Here is a 22,645-nt window from a genome sequence, read left to right on the forward strand (position 1 = left end):
GGACCATATCCCTCCACACCCCTCTCATCCATGTACCTGTCCAAGTTTTTCTTAAATGTTAAAAGTGAGCTCGTTTTCACCACTTCATCTGGCAGCTCATTCCCACATTCCCACCACGCTCTGTGTGAAGAAACACCTCCCTAATATTCCCTTTAAACTTTTCCCCCTTTCACATTTAACCTATGTCCTCTAGTTTTTTTCTCCCCTAACTTCAGTGAAAAAAGCCTGCTTGCATTCACTCTACCTGTACCCATCATAATTTTATACACCTTTATCAAATCTCCCCTCATTCTTCTACACTCCAGGGAATAAAGTCCTAACCTATTCAACCTTTCTCTGTAACTCAGTTTCTCAAGTCCTGGCAACATCGTTGTAAATGTTCTCTGTACTCTTTCAACGTTATTAATATTCTTCCTGTAATTCGGTGACCAAAACTGCACACAATACTCTAAATTCAGCCTCACCAATGTCTTATAGAACCTCACCATAACATTCCAACTCTTGTACTCAATACTTTGATTTATAAAGGCCAATGTTCCAAAAGCACTCTTTACGACCCTATCTACTTGTGATGCCACTTTTAGGAAATTATGTATCTGTATTTCCAGATCCCTTTGTTCTACAACACTCTTCAGTGTCCTATCATTTACCTTGTATGTTCTACCTTGGTTTGTCCTTCCAAAGTGCAATACCTCACACTTGTCTGCATTAAGCTCCATTTGCCATTTTTCTAGCTGGTTCAAATCCCTCTGCAATCTTTGAAAACCTTCTTCACTGTCCACTACACCTGCAATCTTTGTATCATCAGCAAATTTGCTGATCCAATTTACCACATTATCATCCAGATCATTGATATAGATGACAAACAACGATGGACCCAGCACTGATCCCTGTGGCACATCACTAGTCACAGGCCTCCACTCAGAGAAGCAATCCGCCATTATCACTCTCTGGCTTCTTCCATTGAGCCAATGTCTAATCAAATTTACTCATTCTCCATGTATACCTAGCAACTGAACCTTCCTAACTAACCTCCCATGTGGGACCTTGTCAAAGGCCTTACTGAAGTCCATGTAGACAACATCCACTGTTTTCCCTTCATCCACTTTCCTGGTAACTTCCTTGAAAAACTCTAATAGATTGGTCAAATATGACCTACCACACACAAAGCCATATTGACTCTCCCTAATAAGTTCCTGTCTATCCAAGTATTTGTAGATCCTATCTCTTAGTACACCTTCCTATAATTTACCTACCACTGACGTCAAGCTTACCAGCCTATAATTTCCCGGATTACTTTTTGAGCCTTTTGTAAACAATGGAACAACATGTGCTATCCTCCAATTATCCGGCACCTCACCCGTGGATACTGACATTTTAAGTATATCTGCCAGGGGCCCTGCAATTTCAACACTTGTCTCTGGCTTTTTCTAATTTTATTTTAAATATCTAACATCCACAGCATCTTGCTTTTGTATCAACTATTCCAATGCTCTTCTGAGAGAACACCCATCCTCACTCTAGAAATTGTTTTGTTTTCTATCTTCACATTCCTTTTTCCCCTTGAAGAATGGTATGGAATGTTGCAAGAATTTTGCAACCAGATTACAACCTGCTTTGAGCTGTGTGAATGCTCCTTTATAGCCAATAGGCCTTGGAATTGTGCAAATTATCTACTCCAGTTTTCAGCAGGCGAGATTGACTACACAAGCAGAAAATCCCACGAGAATCCCAAAACATATTTACAGCAGTGTGATTTCCTGTAGCAACTATATCCCCCATCCTCCTGCCAGTGCGGTAATGAGAATTCCAAGGTTCAACATTGAGATCCCAATTAGAATACATTTAACTCTCAAAATTAGGCCTTTATGCCTTATTATTTTTAATTTTTTGTATTGGAACATCCTTGCCTTTTAGAACCCATGTTACTGACGGAGTGGGCTCTGTCAGCATTATGTCTTGCGACCCAGTCCTTGAAATATTTTTTCAATGTATCTAGCAATACGGTGGAGGAAGCCACCATTGGCGCCAGTGGCTTCCATGCCTTTTTACCGACCCACTCCCACACTGCAAAAATATGAGAAAATTCCACCCTTAGATACTACAAGTATTCATGTCACACGATCAGATTATACCTCCCAAAATGTCATTGCAGGTTGCTCAACTTCCATAATATAGTGTTAGGCTGACACTTCTGAGTTCAGTAAAGTTATGAACAGAGGATGAACTTATCATCACAAAGGGAATGATCAGTCAAGTTGTTAATTATTTACAAAAGCAGGTGCAAAGATAAATTTTCTTCTGGATATGGTCTTCTAATTGAATATCAGATGAAAATAATTCCCTCAGAATAACTGCCACTTCTGTTTGCACTAGCACTATTTATACAGGTAAACTCTATTTCTCACAACGTCCCTAAACTCTTCATGGAATCAGAAGAAGGCCATTTAAGAAACATTGAAAATCGATGCAGGAGTAGGCCGTTTGGCCTTTCGGACCAGCATTCAATATGATCATGGCTGATCTTGCACTTTCAGTATCCCACTCACGTTTTCTCTCCATACCCCTTGATCCCTTTAGTTTCAAGGGCCATGTCCAGCTCCCTCTTGAACATTTCTAATGAACTGGCCCCAACAGCTTTCTGTAGTAAAGAATTCCAAAGGTTCACAACTCTGAGTGAAGAAGTTCTTCCTCATCTCAACCTTGAATGATTTACCCCTTATTCTTAGACTGTGACCCTCTTGTCCTGGATTTCCCGAACATCAGGAATGTTCTTCCCGCAACTAGCCTCTCTAGTCCCATCAGTGTTTTATATGTTTCTACAAGGTCCCCTCTTATTCTTCTAAATTCCAGTGAGTACAAGCCCAGTTGATCTAGTTTTTCTTCATATGTCAGTCCTGCCATTCCAGGAATCAGTCTGGTGGACCTTCGCTGGACTCCCTCATTTGTAAGAACATCCTTCCTCAGACTAGGAGACCAAAACTGCGCACAATGCTCAAGGTGTGGCCTCACCAAGGCCTTGTATAACTGCAGCAAGACATCCGTACTTCTATACTCAAATCCTCTTGCTATGAAGGCCAGCATGCCATTAGCTTTCCTCACTGCCTGCTGTACCTGCAACTGTTCCATCATGACACCCAAGTCATACTGCACTTTCCCTTTTCCTAAACTGCCACCAATTAGATAATAATCTTCTTTCCTGTTTTTGCCACCCCTTAAGGATAGCTTCACATTTATCCACATTATATTGCATTTGCCAAGTATTTGCCCACTCAGCCAGCCTGTCCAAGTTTCTCTGCAACTTCTTAGCATCCTCCTCACAGCACACACTGCTTAGTGTCATCTGCAAATTTGGAGATACTGCATTCAATTCCTTTGTTCAAATCATTAATATATAGTGCAAAAAGCTGGGGCCCCAGCACTGAATCCAGCCACTGCCTGCCACTCTGAAAAGGATGCATTTATTCCCACTCCCTGCTTTCTGTCTGCCAACCAGTTCTGTATCCACCTGAATATATTACCTCCAATACCATGAGCTTTAATTTTGCTGACTAACCCTGAGATCTTGTGAAAAGCCTTTTGAAAGGCCTGATACACAACATCCACTGGTTTACCCTTATCCATTCTACAAGTTACATCCTCAAAAATTTCCAGGTGTTTTTCAGACATGTTTTTTTCAGAGAATCCATGGTGATTCGGACTGATCCTTTCACTGTTTTCCAAGTATTCAGTTATTATGTCCTTAATAATTGACTCCAGCATTTTCCCTACCACCAATGTCAGGCTAACTGGTCTATAATTCCCCGTTTTCTCTATCCCTCCTATTTTAAAAAGTGGGGTTACATTAGCTACCCACCAATCCTTTGAAGCTCTTCCAAGTCTCTGGAAGGCCTAGCCAAGTCTGCGGTGACCTTTGGATCAATTCACCTAGTTCCATTCCCCTGTCTTTTTCCTGAAGCTTTGCATTTCTTTTCTTTTCTGATAATTAATACCCTTTTGAAAACTCCTGCCTCCATTACAATCTCAGGCAATGCATTCCAAGTCCTAACTATACGGTGGACCAGTGGATGTTGTGTATCTAGACTTCCAAATGCATTAAAACGTTTTTCTTCATGTCACCATTGCTTCTCTTGCCAATTCTTTTAATCTTAAATCTATACTTTCTGGTTCTCAATCCTTTTACCAGTGGGAACAGTTTCTCCCTGATTATCCGGTCCTCCAGACTTCTCAAAATTTTGAATATCTCAAATAAAGTTCCTCTCGAACTTCTTTTCCCCAAGAAGAACAGTTCCAACTTTTACATTCTTTTGCGTAACTTAAGTTCCCTATACCTGACACCATTCTCGTGAATCTTTTCTGCACCCTCTCTAATGCCTTCACTTCCCTCCTAATTTAAAAATCCTGGACTCTATTCCCTGCTGTGTTCTATATCCAGAAATAATGAAAGTACTCCAGTACTTGACTATCAGGTTATAATGCCATGGGACATCAGCTCATCATTCAAAATGTTGTGTCTGTGTGATTTTAATGTTGTATAATTAGAAGGTTCCAGTAGCATTGCTCATTAGTCTGTATAACTGTATAACAATATGATCAACATTGAACAGCCATTTCCAGCAATTAATTTCAGAAAAACAGTTGTCTTGCTTGATCTGTTTTTGCTGCCAGGATTACCAACTTCCTAGAGTGCTTGGACTCTTGTCACTCACCCTGACACTCCACTTAGCAGAAGCTTTCTTGGCAACCTGACTTCTGACTTGTCCACCTCAACTTGCCTAGTATTTTTAAGAAGTCTACTTGCTGCACCATACAGACCCTCCACACATCCTTGTCAACTGTGAACAACACCATAGGAGATCCATTGGTAAATGACGAATGGCGAAGAGTAAAATTGGTGTTAGAATTAAAACTTGAATAATTTTGTTTTCTGACAGTGATATTTTGTTCCTCAGTTTGTGACTGATTGAAATGTTATTGTATCCGAAGATTTTTTTTTCTGCTTCCACAGTGCTTGTTTGCTCACTCTTTGAGGAAGTTTTCAATGAAAGATTGGGCAATTGAACAGAAGTGGATGTCCATTCTACTGCCTTTGTTACTGCTTTATAATGGTACGTGTCAGCACTTTTTAGATGTTGCACTTCTTGGCATGGGACATTTTGTTTTCTAAATTGAAATGTTTTCTCTTTATATTAGCAAGGCTGTTATTTGTTCATTGTGCCAGTTATCTTATGAAGCAATGGCTGTTGTTTTACACATACTGTCCTTTCTGCCTTTTATTCAAGTTCAGATCAATACTTGTGAAGGTCTGAGTTTTTAACAGATTTATTCTTATTCTGAGTTCACATACAACTTTTTCACTTGGTTTATGTTAGCCATTTTATCTTCGGCAAATTCTTTTTCATTCTTTGAATATAATCTCTCTTTACTTTCTATTTTATGTCTTGACAACTATTGTGATCAAATACCCTTCTTGTTCAATTCAGTAGCTGACCAAGGGAGATAATAGAGACAACTTATTTTAGAGTGAGGCATTATTTACAGTAGAAGTTTATTTATTTGCCTCGGCCTTCCCTAAGTGTTCACTAAACCATTCTTCTTCCTTTAAATTGCACTGGCATTCATCAAATAATTTGAGCAATCTTCTTAACTCCCTTGCTTTAAAAATATATAAACCTGACATATGCTCTCATTTAAATTAGGCAATCATGCCTGCAAGCGCAATGCAGAAATGGTACAACTTTCAATGTGAGATCAAGAATTACTACCTGCAGACATTCTTACAGATAGATCAAAAAATACTACATGTGTTGTGCAGCCAGTCTTTTCAGGAGATTGGGAATCTAAAGGGATCCCAGTGAATAATGCTCCTTGAACTGTTTGATGTACTTGAAAACAGTAGAATCCCAACACCACATATTCACTAGCTAGGTACCCATTTTATTTGGCAGCATATGTTGCCATGGTGCTTTAAAGTTCAAGTGCAGTGTTTATATAAAGTGTTTGATGCATTTATACTGTTTCCTTTTTTTTAGATCCATTCTTCCCACTCTCATTTCTTGTAAATAGCTGGTTTCCAGGAATGCTTGACGACCTATTCCAAGCGGTCTTTCTGTGTGCATTGTTGCTGTTTTGGCTCTGTGTTTACCATGGATTTCGTGTGCAGGTAAAGAATTGCAGTGGAGCTTTGCAGAATTTGTTGCCTACCAAGCAAACACCTCTCTTCCCAAGCACCTCTTTCTTCCATTCCCTACCACTCAGTCATCTTTCTCTGGCCCCAATAGTCCCAATACATCTGTACTTCACTAGCCCACTTTTCCCCACCAAGTCATAGTCATAGAGTTGTACAGTACAGAGAAGGCCCTTCGGCCCGTTGAGCCTACACTGACAGTGACTACCACTAAGGTTGCACTAATCCCATTTTCCAGGACTTGTCCCATATTCTTGAATGTTATGATGTTTCAAATGCTCATCCAAACACTTTACAAAAGTTGTCAGGTTTCCGACCTCTATTACCTTCCTAGGCAGTGCCATCCAGATACCCACTACCCTCTGAGTGAAAAAAATGTTTTTTAGATCCCCTCTGATTTATGGGCCCAACTACTATAAATAGCAATAATAATGTATGACAGCTAGCCACTAAAATTGATATTAGGGTTAGATGAGCAAACATCAGGTGAAAGTGATAGATTTTAAAGGAGGCAAACGAGTTTGAGAGGTGCAGGGAGGGAATTAGAGCTTTAAGGCCTATGCAACTAAAGGTGTGGCCACCAACAGATAGAAATAGACTGTCTTAATAATGGTATTCAAATAAGATTGAAGACTCACTCAAGGTCAAATGTGGCACCTAGGTTGCAAACAAATCTAATTTCAGACTGTTGACAGGGACTGGGCTGGAGTCAGTAAGTAGGGAACAAAGTTTGGGTTGGGAACCAAAAACCTTGCTTTCAAACTTTCCAATATTTAATTGGAAGAAACATCTCATGAGGCACTGATTGTCTGATAAACAGTCTTATTATTTTGCAACACTGAAAGAGTTGAGAGAAGTTGTGGTAAGGTATAGCTATTAAATATCATCAGCCCACATTATTAGCGACACACAACATGGTTTTGTACGAGAGAGGTCATGTCTCACCAATTTAATTGAGTTTTTTGAGGAAGTGACAAAAATGATTGATGAAGAAGGTGTCTACATGAACTTCAGTAAAGCATTTGACAAGGTGTCCCATGGCAGGCGAGCGCAAATGATTAAATCGCACGGGATCAGGGGTGATTCAAAACTGGCTTGGCCATAGAAGACAGAGGGTAGTGATAGAAGAGTATTTTCTGAATGGAGGTCTGTAACTTGTGGTGTTCTGCAGGGATCAGTGCTGGGACTTCTGCTGTTCATAATATATATACAAATAACCTGAAAGAAAATGTTGCTGGTCTGATTAGCAAGTTTGCGGATGACACTAAGATGGCTGGAGTTGTGGATAGTGATGAAGATTGTCAGCTGATATAGCAGGATTACAGATAGGCTGGAAAATTGGACGGAGAAATGGCAACTGGAATTTAATCCAGACAAATGCGAGGTGATACATTTTGGTGGATCCAATTCAGGTGGGAGCTATAAAATTAATGGCAAAACTATCAGGAGCGTAGACACAGAGCGAGATCTGGGTACGCAGATCCGCAGATCCACAGATCCTTAAAAGTAGCAGCATAGGTAGAAAAGGCGGTGAAGAAAGCATATGCCATGCTTGCCTTCATCAAATAGGGCATTGAGTATAAAAGTTGGCAAATTATGTTAGTTATATAAAATTTGGTTAGGTCACATTTGGAATACTGTGTCCAATTCTGGTTATGACACTACCAGAAGGATGTGGAAGCTTTGGAGAGAGTACAGAAAAGGTGCAGAGGAGATTTACAAGGATTGGGTGGCATGTCTTATGAGGATAGGTTGAGAGAGCTTGATCTTTTCTCCTTAGAGAGACAAAGGATGAGAGGAGACCTGATAGAGGTGTATAAGATGATGAGAGGTATTGATCAGGTGGACTCTCAGAGGCCTTTCCCCAGGGATGAAATGGCTGCCACAAGAGGACACAGGTTTAAGGTGCTGGGGAGTAGGTACAGAGGAGATGTCAGGGGCAAGTTTTTCACTCAGAGGGTGGTGGGCTTGTGGAATCGGCTGCCGTCAGTGGTGGTGGAGGCAAACTCGTTAGGGTCTTTTAAAAGACTTCTGGATGAGTACATGGGACTTAATAGGATTGAGGGTTATAGGTAAGCCCAGTAGGTAGAGATAAAATTGGCGCAACTTGTGGGCCGAAGGGCCTGTTGGTGCTGTAGTTTTTCTGTGATTCTAAGGTTTACCAGGATGTTGCCTGGCATGGAGCTATGAGGGGAGATTGAATAAACTGCGATTGTTATCCCTGGAAAGGCAGAGACTGAGGGATGACCTGATAGTAGTTTATAAAATTATGAGGGGTATAAATAGAGTGAACAGTTAGAAGCTTTTACCCAGGTCAGAAATGATGATTACAAGGGGGCACAAGTTTAACGTAAGGGGAGGGAAATGTTCAGTGGAGGTGTGTGGAGAAGTTTTTTTTTACACAGAGTGTGGTGGGGGCCTGGAATGCACTGCTAAGTGAGGCGGTTGAGGCAGACACATTAGCGACATTTAAGACTTATCCTGATAGACGTACGAACAGACAGGAAATGGAGGGATACAGGCGGTTGGTCTAGATAGGACAGCACGATCAGCGCAGACTTGCAGGGTCAAAAGGCCTGTTCCTATGCTGTACTGTTCTTCGTTCTTTATACATGTAAAAGCTAATGCTGTGTTTTTAAATGAGGTCACTAAAGGGCAGTATGTGGATGAGAAATAAGGGGGGAAATCAATGCTACGTTCTTGGGTGCTGGAAGTACAGATGAGCTCCATACCATGTTGAATGGTTAGGGTAAGAAATGATTGTTTTATTAGGACTATGATACAAAAGCAGAGAGAGCTAAGGATGTGGTCATCAGTTTGATAAAATCTTGTGGCGCACAGAGGCTAGGTAAGATTTTGAGAGTGTGATTATTAGTGAATTGGGTAATAGTTTCTTCCAGAGACAGATATAGTCGAGCTAGAGTGTAGGAAGAGATATGGGCGGTGAGTGATACAAAGGAAATGATCAGTGATGGCCTTATTTGCAGTTGATACAATGGGACTAATAAGACCGTAAGAGATGTCAAGTTCAAGAGAATGGCTAGATCTAGGAGTTTAAATGAATTGAGGAATTTACATAGAGGGAGAGATTTTGGGATGATAAGATGGCACTAAACATGGGAAAGAGAGCATGATGGGTTTAGGTGGAGGTTGAAATCACCACGGACAAGAAGTCACTCAGTGCAGAGGCTGAGGGAAGAAGGTATCTTGATTTTTATCGTACTTCGGAGGGCAGTAGCAAATGATGGTTTGGAAAGAGGTGTGAGGAATGGAACACAATGAGTTGCTCACAGGAGGAAAACCTTATTATCTGGTGATAAGAGCCACTCTGCCATTGCTAGTCTTGGCTTGTAAAGAATTGCAGTGGAGAGCTACCTAACTGGGAAAACTTGATTAAATGCAAAGGTGTGATGATGCTCAGCCAGATTTCTATTAAGGCCATGATGTCAATACAGACATTCACAATAGATTCATGAATGACAACAGCTTATAGGAACAGAAAATAGGTGCAGGAGTAGGCCGTTTTGCCTTTCGAGCCTGCACCACCATTCAATATGATCATCGCTGATTAGTATTATTATTAGGGCAGCAGGGTGGCGCAGTGGTTAGCACTGCTGCCTTGCAGCGCCAGGGACCTGACTTCAATTCTAGCCTTGGGTAACTGCCTGTGTGGAGTTTGCACGTTGTCCCCGTGTCTGTGAGGGTTCCCTCTGGGTGCTCTGGTTTCCTTCCACAATCCAAAGATATGCAGGTTAGGTTAAATGGTCATGCTAAATTGCCACTTAGTGCCCCAAGATGTGTAGGTTAGGGGGATTAGCGGCATAAATACGTGAAGTTATGGGGGTAGGGTCTGGATAAGATGCTCTGTTGGAGGGTTGGTGCAGATTTAATAGGCTGAATGGCCTACTTCTGTGCTGTAGGGATTCTAAATTCTAAAAAAAATTCTATTCACAAGTGAACTGATGTTCTGGAGGGAGATGCACAGAGGGAGTTGAGAGCTCATCTGCCAGAGTCTGCAGGATCAGCAATGGGAGAGCTGAGTTGAGTAGAAAGTAGATTGGCGTCTTAAGGTGTAATGGGTGAGAAGATTGACAAGAGAGTGGGGTGGAGCAAGTGGTGTTGCTGCTCATAAGGAGACAGTGCCCATTCATGAGATTTGGACTTCGCTGCTCTTGAAAAGCTGGTGGTGAGCTGCCTCCTTCTGCAATCCCTGAGGTGCAAGTACACCCACAATGTTGCTGGGGAGGGAATTCCAAAATTTTTACCCAGCAACAGTGAAGAACGGTGATATATTAGTCAGGACAGTGGATAACCTGGAGAGGCACTTCTGGGTTGTATTTCAATGTTTCTGTTGCCCTGGTCTTTCTAAATGATAGTGATCATGGTTTTTGGAGATGTTGTCTTGGTGAGTTTCTGCGGTCCATCTTGTCAAATCATACACACTGCTGCCACTGTGTGTCTTTTGTGGAGGAAATGAATGCTTGTAAAGCAGATTGCATGCTTTGTCCTGGATGGTGCCAAGCTTCTTAAGTATTGTTGGAGCTGCAATCATGCAGGCAAGTGGAAAGTATTCCATCACACTCCTGACAAGCTTTGGGAGTCAGGAGGTGAGTTGCATGCAACCTTAACCCTAACCCTAACCGCCCTCGCCCTGGTAGCCACAGTATTTATATGGCTAGTCCAGTTCAGTTTTTGGTCAGTGGCAACTGCTAAGATATTGATCACAATGATTCAGCAACGGTAATGCCATAGAATGTCATGGGGCAATGGTTTGATTCTCTCTTGTTGGAGATGGTCACTGTCTGGCATTTGGGTGATGTGCATGTTACTTACAACATCAGCCCAAGCCTGGATATTGCCCAGGTGTTACTGCTTTTTGACATGGTCTAATTCAGTGTCTGAGGAGTTGTGAATGGTGTTGAACATTGTACAATGATCAGCAGACATCCCCACTTCTGATCTTATGATGGAAGCAATGTCATTGGTGAAGCAGCTGAAAATAGTTGGGTCTAGGACACTACACTGAGGAATTCCTGGAGCTGAGATGACTGACTTCAACCACAACAACCATCTTTTTTACGCTAGGTATAACTCCAACCAGCAGAGATTTTTCTCTTGGATTTCCACTGACTCCAGTTTTGCTAGAGCTCCTTGATGCCACACTCAGTCAAATGCTACCTGGATATCAATGGCCTCATCTCTGGAGTTCAGCTCTTTTGTCTATATTTGAAACAAGCTGTAATGAGCTCAGGAGTTGAATGGCCCTGGCGAAACCCAAACTGAGTATCCGTGAGCTAGTTATTGCTAAGCAAACACCACTTGATAGCACTGTTGATGCCCCATTCCATCCCATGATCAAGAGTAAGCTCATGGGTTGTTAATTTGCCTGATTGGATTTGTCCTAGTTTTTGTGCACAGGTCAGGCCTGGGCAATTTTCCACATTGCTGGGTAGATGCCAGTGTTGTAGCTGTACTGAAACAGCTTGGCCAGAGGCGTGGTAAGTCCTGGAGCACAGGTTTTCAGTACTAATGAATAAAGAATAAAGAAAATTACAGCACAGTAACAGGCCTTTTGACTCTCCAAGCCTACACCAACCATACTGCCTGACTTAACTAAAACCCCCTACGCTTTCAGGGACCATATCCTTCTATTCCCATCTCATTCATGTACTTTTCGAGATGCCCCTTAAAAGTCACTACTGTATCTGCTTCCACTACTTCCTCCGGCAGCGAGTTCCAGGCACCCACCACTGTGTAAAAAATCTGCCTCGTACATCTCTTTTAAAACTTGTCGTTTGCACCTTAAACCTATGCCCCCTAGTGATTGACTCTTCCACCCCAGAGAAAAGCTTCTGACTATCCACTCTATCCATGCCTCTCATAATCTTGTAGACTTCTATCAGGTCTCCCCTCAACCTCCGTCGCTCCAATGAGAATAAACCAAGTTTCTCCAACCTCTCCTCACAGCTAATGCCCTCCATACCTCCATACATCCTGGTAAATCTTTTCTGTACCCTCTCCAAAGATTTCACATCCTTCTGGTAGTGTGGCGACCAGAATTCAACAATTCCAAGTGCAGCCTTGCTAAGGTTCTATAAAACATCAACATGAAGCAACCAGTTTTTAAACTCAGTGCCCTGGCCGATGAAGGCAAGCATGCCGTATGCCTTCTTCTCCACCTGCATTGCCACTTTCAATGACCCGTGTTCCTGTACACCCAGATCCCTTTGCCTATCAATACTCCTAAGGGTTCTGCCATTTACTGTATATTTCCTATCTGTATTAGACCTTCCAAAATGCATTACCTCACATTTGTCCGGATGAAACTCCATCTGCCATTTCTCCGCCCAAGTCTTCAACTGATTTATATCCTGCTGTATCCTGTGATGGTCCTCATTGCTATCCGCAAATCCACCAACCTTTGTGTCGTCCGCAAATTTACTAATCAACCCAGTTACATTTTCCTCCAAGTCATTTATATATTTTACAAACAGCAAAGATCCCAGCATTAATCCGTGAGGAACACCACTTGTAGTTGTGATGTAGAGATGCTGGCGTTGGGCTGGGGTCAGCACAGTAAGAAGTCTCACAACACCAGGTTAAAGTCCAACCAGTTCATTTGGTAGTAATCCCACAAGCTTTTGGAAATGGTGTTCCTCCACACACCTGACGAAGGAACACCGTTTCCGAAAGCTTGTGGGATTACTATCAAATAAACTGGTTGGACTTTAACCTGGTGTTGTGAGACTTCTTACAGTGAACACCACTTGTCACAGCCCTCCATTCAGAAATGCACCCTTCCACTGCTACCCTCTGTCTTCTTTGACCGAGTCAGTTTTGTATCCACCTTGCCAGCTCACCACTGATCCCATGCAACCTCACCTGCACCAGTCTGCCATGAGGGACCTTGTCAAAGGCCTTGCTGAAATCCATGTAGACAACATCCACTGCCCTACCTTCATCAATCATCTTCGTCAATTCCTCAAAAAAACTCGATCAAGTTCATGATCAAGCTCAATCATGTTCATGCTGAAATGTTATCCAGGCCCATAGCCTATGCAGTACATAGTGCCTTCAACCATTTCTTGATATCATGCGGAGTGAATCGAATTGGCTGGAGATCTGTGATGCTGATGACCTCCAATGAGGACAAGGTAGATCATCCATTTGACACTTCTGGTTGCGGATTGTTGCAAATAACAGCCTTATGTTTTGCAATGATGTCCTGCCCAACATTGAGAGAAGGAATATTTGTGGAACGTCCTACTCCAGTGAGTTGTTTAATTTTCCAGCACCTCAAGGAGCGTGTGGGAGGAGGCCAATAAAGGCATAGACAGAAACTGTAGGCTTCTCTGATAGGGAGTCAAGCCTAGTTTGATAGCATGAGAACAGGAAGGTGGAGGAGTATTGGAGGGTTGGGGAAGACAGTTGGGAAGGCCGAGTACCTGAGTACAAAACTGAAAAGAGACGTGATAATAGAAAATCTAAGAGGGATACATCTAAAGTGAGTACAGAGGTGACCACTGCTGCCTCACAGTGCCAGGAACCACGGTTTGATTCTGGTCTTAGCTGACTGTCTGTGTGGAGTTTGCATGTTCATAGAATCCCCACACTGCAGAAGAAACCATTCAGCCCTTTGGGTCTGTACTGACTCTCTGTCAGAATATTTTATGCAGACCCTCTTACCTGCCTTACCCACATAACACTACACATTTCCCATGCCTAATCCATCTAACCTACACACCTTGGAACACTAAGAGGCAATTTAGCGTGGCTTATCCACTTTAACCTGCACATCTTTGGACTATGGAAGCAAACCAGAGCATCTGGAGGATACCCATGCAATCACGGGGAGAACATGTAAACTCTAGTCAGAAATCAGAAAATTTCTAACAATCATCAAGGCCAGAATTGAATTTGGGTCCCTGGAGCAGTTTTGTTTTCCACTGTGCCACCTGTTCACCTCTTGTCTGTGTCAGTTTCCTTCAGGTGCTCCGGTTTCCTCCCACAGTTAAAAAATCTGCAGGTTAGGTGAATTGGCCATGCTAAGTTGGCCTTAGTGTCCACAGATGTGTAGATTAGATATATTAGCCATGTGTTGGGTTATAGGAATGGGACAGGGGTTGGGCCTGGATAAGATGCTCCTTCAGTGAGTCAGTGCAGATGGGCTGAGTGGGCTCCTTCTGCATTGTAGGGATTCTATAGAAAAATGTTAAAAAGAAAGAGAGAAAGTAGAAATTGTTTAATGAGCTCAGGTCCAAAGCGACAAAGCCAATGTGTGTGCAAGGGTATTTGGAAAGTTTTAGTTAAATGGATCTCATTAAAAATTAGTTCATAACTGCATAATGGTAAACAGGAAATAGAATCATAGAATCTAATGCAGAAGGACGCCTTTGGCCCACCGAATCTGCACCAATCACAATTCCACCCAGGCCCTTAACCCCTTATGTTTACTCTGCTAATCCCCCTGACACTATGGGTCAATTTAGCACGGCCAACCAACCTAACCTGCACACCTTTTGAGTGTGGGAGGAAACCGGAGCACCAAGAGGAAACCCATGTAGACATGGGGAGAATGTGCAAACTCCACACAGTCATCTGAGGCCAGAATTGTACCTGGGTCCCTGGTGCTGTGTTAATCACTGTGCCACGGTGGACATAATAGGAAGGGGCTCAGAGTTAAAGGCCCAAGGAAGAAGAATGGTGATTTAGGTAGGGTGGAATCAGTTTGGAGCATCAATGAATTGTTGTACTAATTCCGAAACCAGTACAGTGAGCGAAATTTAGAAGCTGTTTGAGGGTAGTGTCTCAGAGGATGCTCTGACAGAAGAGTTATCATAGGAGGGAGTCAGTTGAAGTGTAGGAAAATGATGACAGGGTTGGAAGGCAGCAAAACAATCCAGAAATAACTCAGGTTAATGGCTTTCTGACTAGCACTTGATGTTATGTATTTGTTCAAGTCTAATCAACTGTGTATATTTTTATTTCCCATTCAGGGAGAAAAGAAATTTATGACTTTCTATTTGCCCAAACTGTTTATTGTTGGCCTCCTTTGGTTGGCTGCAGTGACACTGGGAATTTGGCAGACGTAAGTAGCAGCAATTTTACTTAGACTGTTTAACTGAAAACTGTTGAAATTAATTTGCAGATTAACATTTTATATGATTCTAGTTCCACGCTCTGTTACCCAGCTTGAACGTAATAGCTTTTGTGATATTTTCAGCATGAGGTGATGGATTGCTGGTAATTATAGTCATATCACAGTCATGGAGGTCTACAGCAAAGAAAAAGGCCCTTTGGTCCATTTTGACTGCACAGGTCAAAGACAAACCATTTAACTATTGTAATTCCATTTTCCTTCACTTACTCCATAGCCTTGCATGCCTTGGCATCGCAATTGCACATCTAATTACTTCATAAATGTTATGAGGGTTCTTGCCTCCACCGTTCTTAAAGCAATGAGTTCCAAACTCCCACCATCTTATGGGTGAAAAAGATATTTCTTATATTCCCTCTAAATCTTACCTTAAATACCCTGGTCATTGATCCCTCCACCAACGGGAGAAGTTTCTTCCTGTTTACCCATATCTTGCCCCTGATAATTTTGTACATCTCAATCATGCTCCCCTCAGTCTCCTTGCTCCAAGGAAAACAACCCCAGTCTATCCAATCTCTCTTCGTAGCTAAAACTCTCCAGCCCAGTAAATTCTTGTAAATCTCTTCTGCACCCTTTCCATTGCCATCACATCCCTTGGAATCCAGCACCGCACACAATACTCTAGCTGTGGTCTATCCAGTCTATCCAATGTTTTATATAGTTTCAGCATAACCTCCCTGCTCATAAATGCTATACCTTAACTAATAAGGGCAAGTATACCATAGGTCTTCTTAACCACTTTATCCACATGTCCTGCTAGCTTAAGGGACCAAAATACAGGCATGCCCAGGTCGTTCTGATTCTTCGTATATCCAAGGTCCTGCCGTTCATCATATATTGATTTATCTTGTTTGTCCTGCCCAAGTGCATCTCCTCACAGTTATCCGGATTGAATTCCATTTGCCACGGATCAGCCCATCTGACCAGCCCATCTATATCCTCCTGTAATCTAAGACTATCCTCCTCACTATTTGTCACCCTACCAATTTTAATATCATACTGATCAATCCTCCTATATTTAAGCCTAAATCATTTATATAAATCATCAACAGCGTAGATATTTGAAGGTATCAGCACCCTTGAGCATCAGATTGTCTGTGCTGAAAGATGGTGGTACTGGACCATGACATTTTACTTTCTAATGCATTTTATCAAACCAAACTATTTACAGGCATGAAATAGTCTATCCATTTGTAATTGAAGGTGTTCCTCAGTATAGAATGCTAACGTGGCATCATCAGTTTTAATTGGCATCAATTCTTGTAACAAGGGCAGTGCACTTTTATCTTGAATTTCAGGTGGCCAAATAAGAACATAAGAACATAAGAAATAGGAGCAGGAGTAGGCCATCTAGCCCTTTGAGCCTGCCCCGCCATTCAATAAGATCATGGCTGATCTGTCGTGGCTCAGTTCCACTTTCCCGCCTTCTCCCCATAACCCTTAATCCCCTTGCCTATCAAAAACCTATCTACCCGCGTCTTAAATATATTTAGCGAGGCAGCCTCCACCACTTCAACGGGCAGAGAATTCCAGAGATTCACCACCCTTTGAGTGAAGAAGTTGCTCCTCAACTCCATTCTAAACTGCCCCCCCACTTATCTTGAGGCTGTGCCCTCTAGTCCTACTGTCCTTTCTGAGCGGGAAGAGCCTCTTCACCTCTACCCTACCCATCCCATTCATCATCTTATATGTCTCAATGGGATCTTCCCTCATTCTTCTAAACTCTAACGAGTACAAGCCTAGTTTATTCAGCCTCTCCTCATAGTTCAACCCCCTCAACTCTGGTATCAGCCTAGTAAACCTCCTCTGCACTCCCTCCAAGGCCAAAATATCCTTGCGTAAGTGCGGCAACCAAAACTGCACACAGTACTCCAGCTGCGGCCTCACCAGTGCCCTGTACAGTTGCAGCAAGACCTCCCTACTTTTATATTCAATCCCCCTCGCTATGAAGGCTGGCATCCCAATCGCCTTCCTGATCACCTGCTGCACCTGCAGGCTGGGTTTTTGCGACTCATGCACAAGGACCCCGAGGTCCCTCTGCACCGTAGCATGCTGCAGTTTTTTGCCCCGTAAGTAATAGTCCTTCCTACCATTATTCCTACCAAAGTAGGAATAATGGTAATTATTTGCTTTTTGGTAATAATTTGCTTTTTGAGAAAGTGACCAAAGAGGTGGATGGGGGAAAGGCAGTTGACGTGGTATATATGGATTTTAGTAAGGCGTTTGATAAGGTTCACCATGGTAGGCTTCTGCAGAAAATGCAGATGTATGGGATTGAGGGTAATCTAGGAAATTGTATCAGGAATTAGCTAGCAGATAGGAGACAGGGTGGTGGTTGATGGTAAATATTCGTCATGGAGTTCAGTTACGAGTGGTGTGCCTCAGGGATCTGTTTTGGGGCCACTGCTGTTTGTAATTTTTATTAATGATATGGATGAGGGTATAGTTGGGTGGATTAGGAAATTTGCTGATGACATCAAAGTCGGAGGTGTGGTAGATTGTGAGGAAGGGTGTCGTAGTTTGCAGGGTGACTTAGACAGGTTGCAGAGCTGGGCCGAGAGGTGGCGGATGGAGTTTAATGTGGAGAAGTGTGAGGTAATTCACTTTGGTAGGAATAACAGATGTGTTGAGTATAGGGCTAATGGGAGGACTCTGAATAGTGTGGATGAACAGAGGGATCTAGGTGTATGTGTACATAGATCCCTGAAAGTAGGGAATCAAGTAGATAAGGTTGTTAAGAAGGCGTACGGTGTCTTGGCGTTTATTGGTAGGGGGATTGAATTTAGGAGTCGCAGCGTCGTGTTGCAACTGTACACAATTCTGGTACGGCTGCACTTGGAGTATTGTGTGCAGTTCTGGTCCCCACATTATAGGAAGGATGTGGAGGCTTTGGAGAGGGTGCAGAGGAGGTTTACCAGGATGTTGCCTGGTATGGAGGGGAGGTCCTATGAGGAGAGACTGAGGGATTTGGGGTTGTTTTCGTTGGGAAGAAGGCGGCTAAGAGGGGATCTTATTGAAACATATAAGATGATTAGAGGTTTAGATAGGCTGGATAGTGATAGCCTTTTTCCTCGGTTGGAGAAAGCTAGCACGAGGGGGCATGGCTTTAAATTAAGGGGGGGTAGTTATAGGACGGATGTCAGGGGTAAGTTCTTTACCCAGAGGGTGGTGAGGGATTGGAATGCCCTGCCTGCTGCAGTTGTAAATGCGCCTAGTTTGGGGGCGTTTAAGAGATCCATGGATAGGTTTATGGATGAAAAGGGATTGGTTTAGGTTAGAGGGTCATTGTTTTTTAACTGGCCGGCGCAACATCGTGGGCCGAAGGGCCTGTTCTGCGCTATTATGTTCTATGTTCTAAAGTGGACAACTTCACACTTGCCAACATTTAAATTCCATTTGCCAGTTCCTGGCCCATTCGCCCAGCCTATCTAGATCCCTCTGCAGACTTTCCACACCCTCCGCACAATTTGCTGTTCCACCAATCTTGGTGTCATCAGCAAATTTCGACACCATACACTCGGTTCCCTCCTCCAGATCATCTATATAAATGGTAAATAGCTGAGGCCCCAGCACCGACCCCTGGGGCACTCCACTAGTCACCAACCGCCAATCCGAATAGCACCCATTGACCCCCACTCTCTGCCTCCTGTTTGACAGCCAATCCCCTATCCACGCTAACACCCTACCCCCAACTCCATGCCCCCTAACCTCCTGTAACAACCTTTTGTGCGGCAAATCTGAGCAATATTCCATCACTTCTGTTATGTAAGTAGGCATGCTGTGTTGATGAGCTGAAGATGTATGACAACAGCAAAGAGAAGAATATGCAAAGGAGTGTTGGAACCTGAACACAACCCTACTAGAAATATTAGGGGTCTCTCATGTTGCCATGTGATTGCTAACCTTGTCCATCAGTTTGTCATGTGAAGAGGATCACACTAAGTAGCTTCAGAGGGAAGCTGATTTTCTCAAGCACTTAAATAAAATGTCACTGCTCGTTTGGTCAAATGCCTTTGGTGAGACCAGAGAATATGTAGTATTCTCCTTTGTTGTGGCATTTCTCTTACAGAAACCTGACTTCAGAGCACAAAACTGAAAGTCAACCAAACCTGCATCCTCAGTGCATTCCCCTATAGTCAGGAAACCCCTAGGCAGGAGAAAAGGCTGAATGGTTTGTACTTCACTGTCTCTGAAGTATGCACAGCATCTCTTGGTAGGGCAGGGTCACCACCTCAGAGATCCTGGAGCATGCTAATTCCATTAACACATCAACAAATGTCGCTGGCTTGGCCAAATTCACCAGGTGGATGACAGCCGTGCGCCCAAAGATCATCTACACTATCAGCTAGTCACTGGTATCTGACTTGCTTGGCATCCATATCTCCACTACAAGTATGTCTGCTGGTGAGCTATGAAGTTGGTAGACATTGATGCTGACAGCCACAAGACTGTTAGTAATGACCATAACCTTTAAAAGTTGAGTGTATGGAGAAGGTGCTGGAAGAGCTTAACAGAAATGCAAAGCTCAGCTGGTTGAGATGAGGGCCTGGAAAAAAGAGACAGGAGAATTCTGAACCTTCTCAGCTCACTGTCTTCCTCTGCAGCAAATGCAGCAGAGACTGCCATGCCAAAGTAGGACTCCTGAGCCGCACCAATGATGTTCAACACCATGGCCCAAATTATTATCTGATGTGATGAAAATCAGCCAAGGTGATAATTGGTGAAACTTTTTTGCTTGATATCAACAACTGTGTAACAAGCCACGATATCCATAAGCCTATGTTACAGAGTATTATATTTGAATGTACATACTGATGTCTTTAGCAAGTATGAGCATGTGCGAGTGATGACATCAGTAGCATGGGCTTTCATGGGTCTAGTCTTATCACGAGGGACCTGTGTAACTAGTTGCCTCCAGTTCTGACTTCATGCTGTGCAGCATTTTGATGTTTCTGTAAGTAAAGAAATAGGAATATCACAGCATGTTCAGCTATTCAAGTTACCATGCCTTTTTGATGAGGAGAAAACAACAAAAAAGAAGGAAAATAACAATTTGAGGCACTACAAAGATCTGCACAGTGACTAGCTAGTTTGCAATGTAAGTAGCAGTCAAGGGCTCTGATCAGTGGGCTTATGGATTTACTGATGAAAAACAGGTTAGCTGCACCATTAGAACATAAGAAATAGGAGCAGGAGTAGGCCATCTAGCCCTTCGAGCCTGCCCCGCCATTCAATAAGATCATGGCTGATCTGTCGCTGCTCAGTTCCACTTCCCGCCCTCTCCCCATAACCCTTAATCCCCTCTCTTATCAAAAACCCATCAACCCGCGTCTTAAAAATATTTAGCGAGGCAGCCTCCACCACTTCAACGGGCAGAGAATTCCAGAGATTCACCACCCTTTGAGTGAAGAAGTTCCATTGCTATGTTTGGGGCTATCAGTCAGTTTTGTGGAAGAGAATGGGGACTACTGAATATGTGGAAAGGTTGGAACACTTTTTCTTGGCAAATGGAATTACTGATGAGGCTAAAGAGCCCTGATTTCTCCTGAGACTTACAAGCTAGTGAAGCATTTCGCAACACCATGGAAACCAGGGGAGGGTCATTTCATTTATGGATTTAGTTGCACTCATTCAGAAACACCACAATTCTAAGTGCTAAGTGATTGTCCAGTGGTTCAAATCACACAGTCATTTTTGGAAGACAGGACAGTCTGCAGCTAACTTTGATGAACTATGCCAGATCTCTGATCATTGTGAGTTTGGAATACTGTTGTAGGATATGCTCTGGGACTGACTAGTCTGTTGCATTAATGAGGATAGCATTCGGCATTGTTTGTTGGGAGAAACCGCATTGACTTTCAAGAAGGCTCTAGAAATTTCTCAGGACATGGAAATGACTGTCAGCAATGCAAAAGATATTTAAAACGCCAATGACAGTGTGCAGGCGGGTGCAGTGCACTAAGTCAAGAAAGAGGCTGCAAGCAAAAGGGTGAAGGCAATAGAATGTTACAGGCTTGGAGGGACACACTATGCAAATCATTGCAAATTTATGGATGTTGTTTGTTACTGGTGCAACAAAAAAGATCATTCATCTGAGAAATGCAGCAGTGCAAAGAACAAGTCAAAGGCTGAGCAGGGAAGTTCAAATTTGAAAAAGCCTCAGTCAGCTACACATCACCTGGAAAGCCCAATGCAGACAGGGTAATGCAGACAATACATTTTATGTGATTGAGGATGCGGGAGCTGCAGTGGAGGTTGTTGGAAAACAAATCAGATGGAGGTGGACACAGGAGCCTCTTCATCTGTAATTAGTGAGGAGACTTGTAGGAAGACTTAGTGTTATAAGCAGGCTCTAGCTTTTACTTAGGCGGAGATCCAACTCCGAATGTACACCAGAGAGGCTCTGTTATAGCTTGGGGCATTAGAAGCAGACATTACATACAACATCCTAGAAACAAAAGCATGGCTCTTGATCATGAAAGAGAAAGGGCCTAGTCTACTAGGGAATGTTGTGGGAAATTGTCACTATGAGAAGTTAGCACTTATCACTATACCGTATACAACAATACTTATTATTACAAATACCCCTTAAGTTTAACCCTTTTCAAACTGTATTCTTGACCTTGTCTGACTCCCACAGATTCAGTGATCTCTATCCCAGCTTTCCGATCGCGGCCAATCGATCAAAACTTACCAGTAATAGGATCCTAGCCGACTACGCCAATTGTTGTGGGAAATTACCACCAGAGTCAGACTGGAGGTTCAAAAGTACGGCTTTATTTCGGACATGAAGCTTCGGGGAGAAAGCACTGGTGCTCCGCAGTACTTGGCAACTACCTTCTCAATAATACAATAGGAGTGGTTCATTTTTATACTTTTCAGACAAAGAATAGTCTAGACATTAGCCATTTAACACATCGTTATAATAGAGCAGGATCGATAGTTTAACACATCATTACAGCTAGACATATACAGACATTGGCTTTTAACATCGCATTGTTTCATAGAATGATTACATTCCTCCTTCAGTGATTGTCAATGACTTTGTTTTGGTCTGTACATAGAATAATTGGTTTTCCTGCATTCATGTATTCTCATTCCCATTTATGGCTAATCTCTTCATCAGTCCTTATTGTCCTAGGCCTATCCTTATCTTTAAAATGCCTCAGGCTCTTTACTGGCTTCCAAGAGTATCTGATTCCTGCATGTTTTAATTTCAAGTAGCTGTCTGCGCTAAAAGTCAGTGCCTCCTTAATGTCTCTCTCCCAGGTAACCTTTTTATCTGCCAGGCAGCCATTTTA

At 42.7% G+C, this 22,645-nt stretch overlaps 1 protein-coding gene across 3 annotated transcripts in view; it reads left to right on the forward strand.

Annotated features, from left to right (window-relative positions):
* The window catches only part of tmem181 (transmembrane protein 181), a 214,792-nt gene that overhangs the window by 97,998 nt on the left and 94,149 nt on the right, over positions 1 to 22,645 (forward strand). For all 3 annotated transcript variants that reach the window (XM_080200317.1, XM_080200318.1, XM_080200319.1), the window contains 3 exons: positions 5,009 to 5,108; positions 6,033 to 6,163; positions 15,184 to 15,275. In XM_080200317.1, the coding sequence (XP_080056443.1) occupies positions 5,009 to 5,108; positions 6,033 to 6,163; positions 15,184 to 15,275 (323 nt within the window). The remainder of the gene's footprint in view (positions 1 to 5,008; positions 5,109 to 6,032; positions 6,164 to 15,183; positions 15,276 to 22,645) is intronic.

This window comes from Carcharhinus amblyrhynchos, chromosome 12, assembly GCF_965287045.1.
Source record: "Carcharhinus amblyrhynchos chromosome 12, sCarAmb.v2.hapA, whole genome shotgun sequence".
NCBI classification, from domain to species: domain Eukaryota; kingdom Metazoa; phylum Chordata; class Chondrichthyes; order Carcharhiniformes; family Carcharhinidae; genus Carcharhinus; species Carcharhinus amblyrhynchos.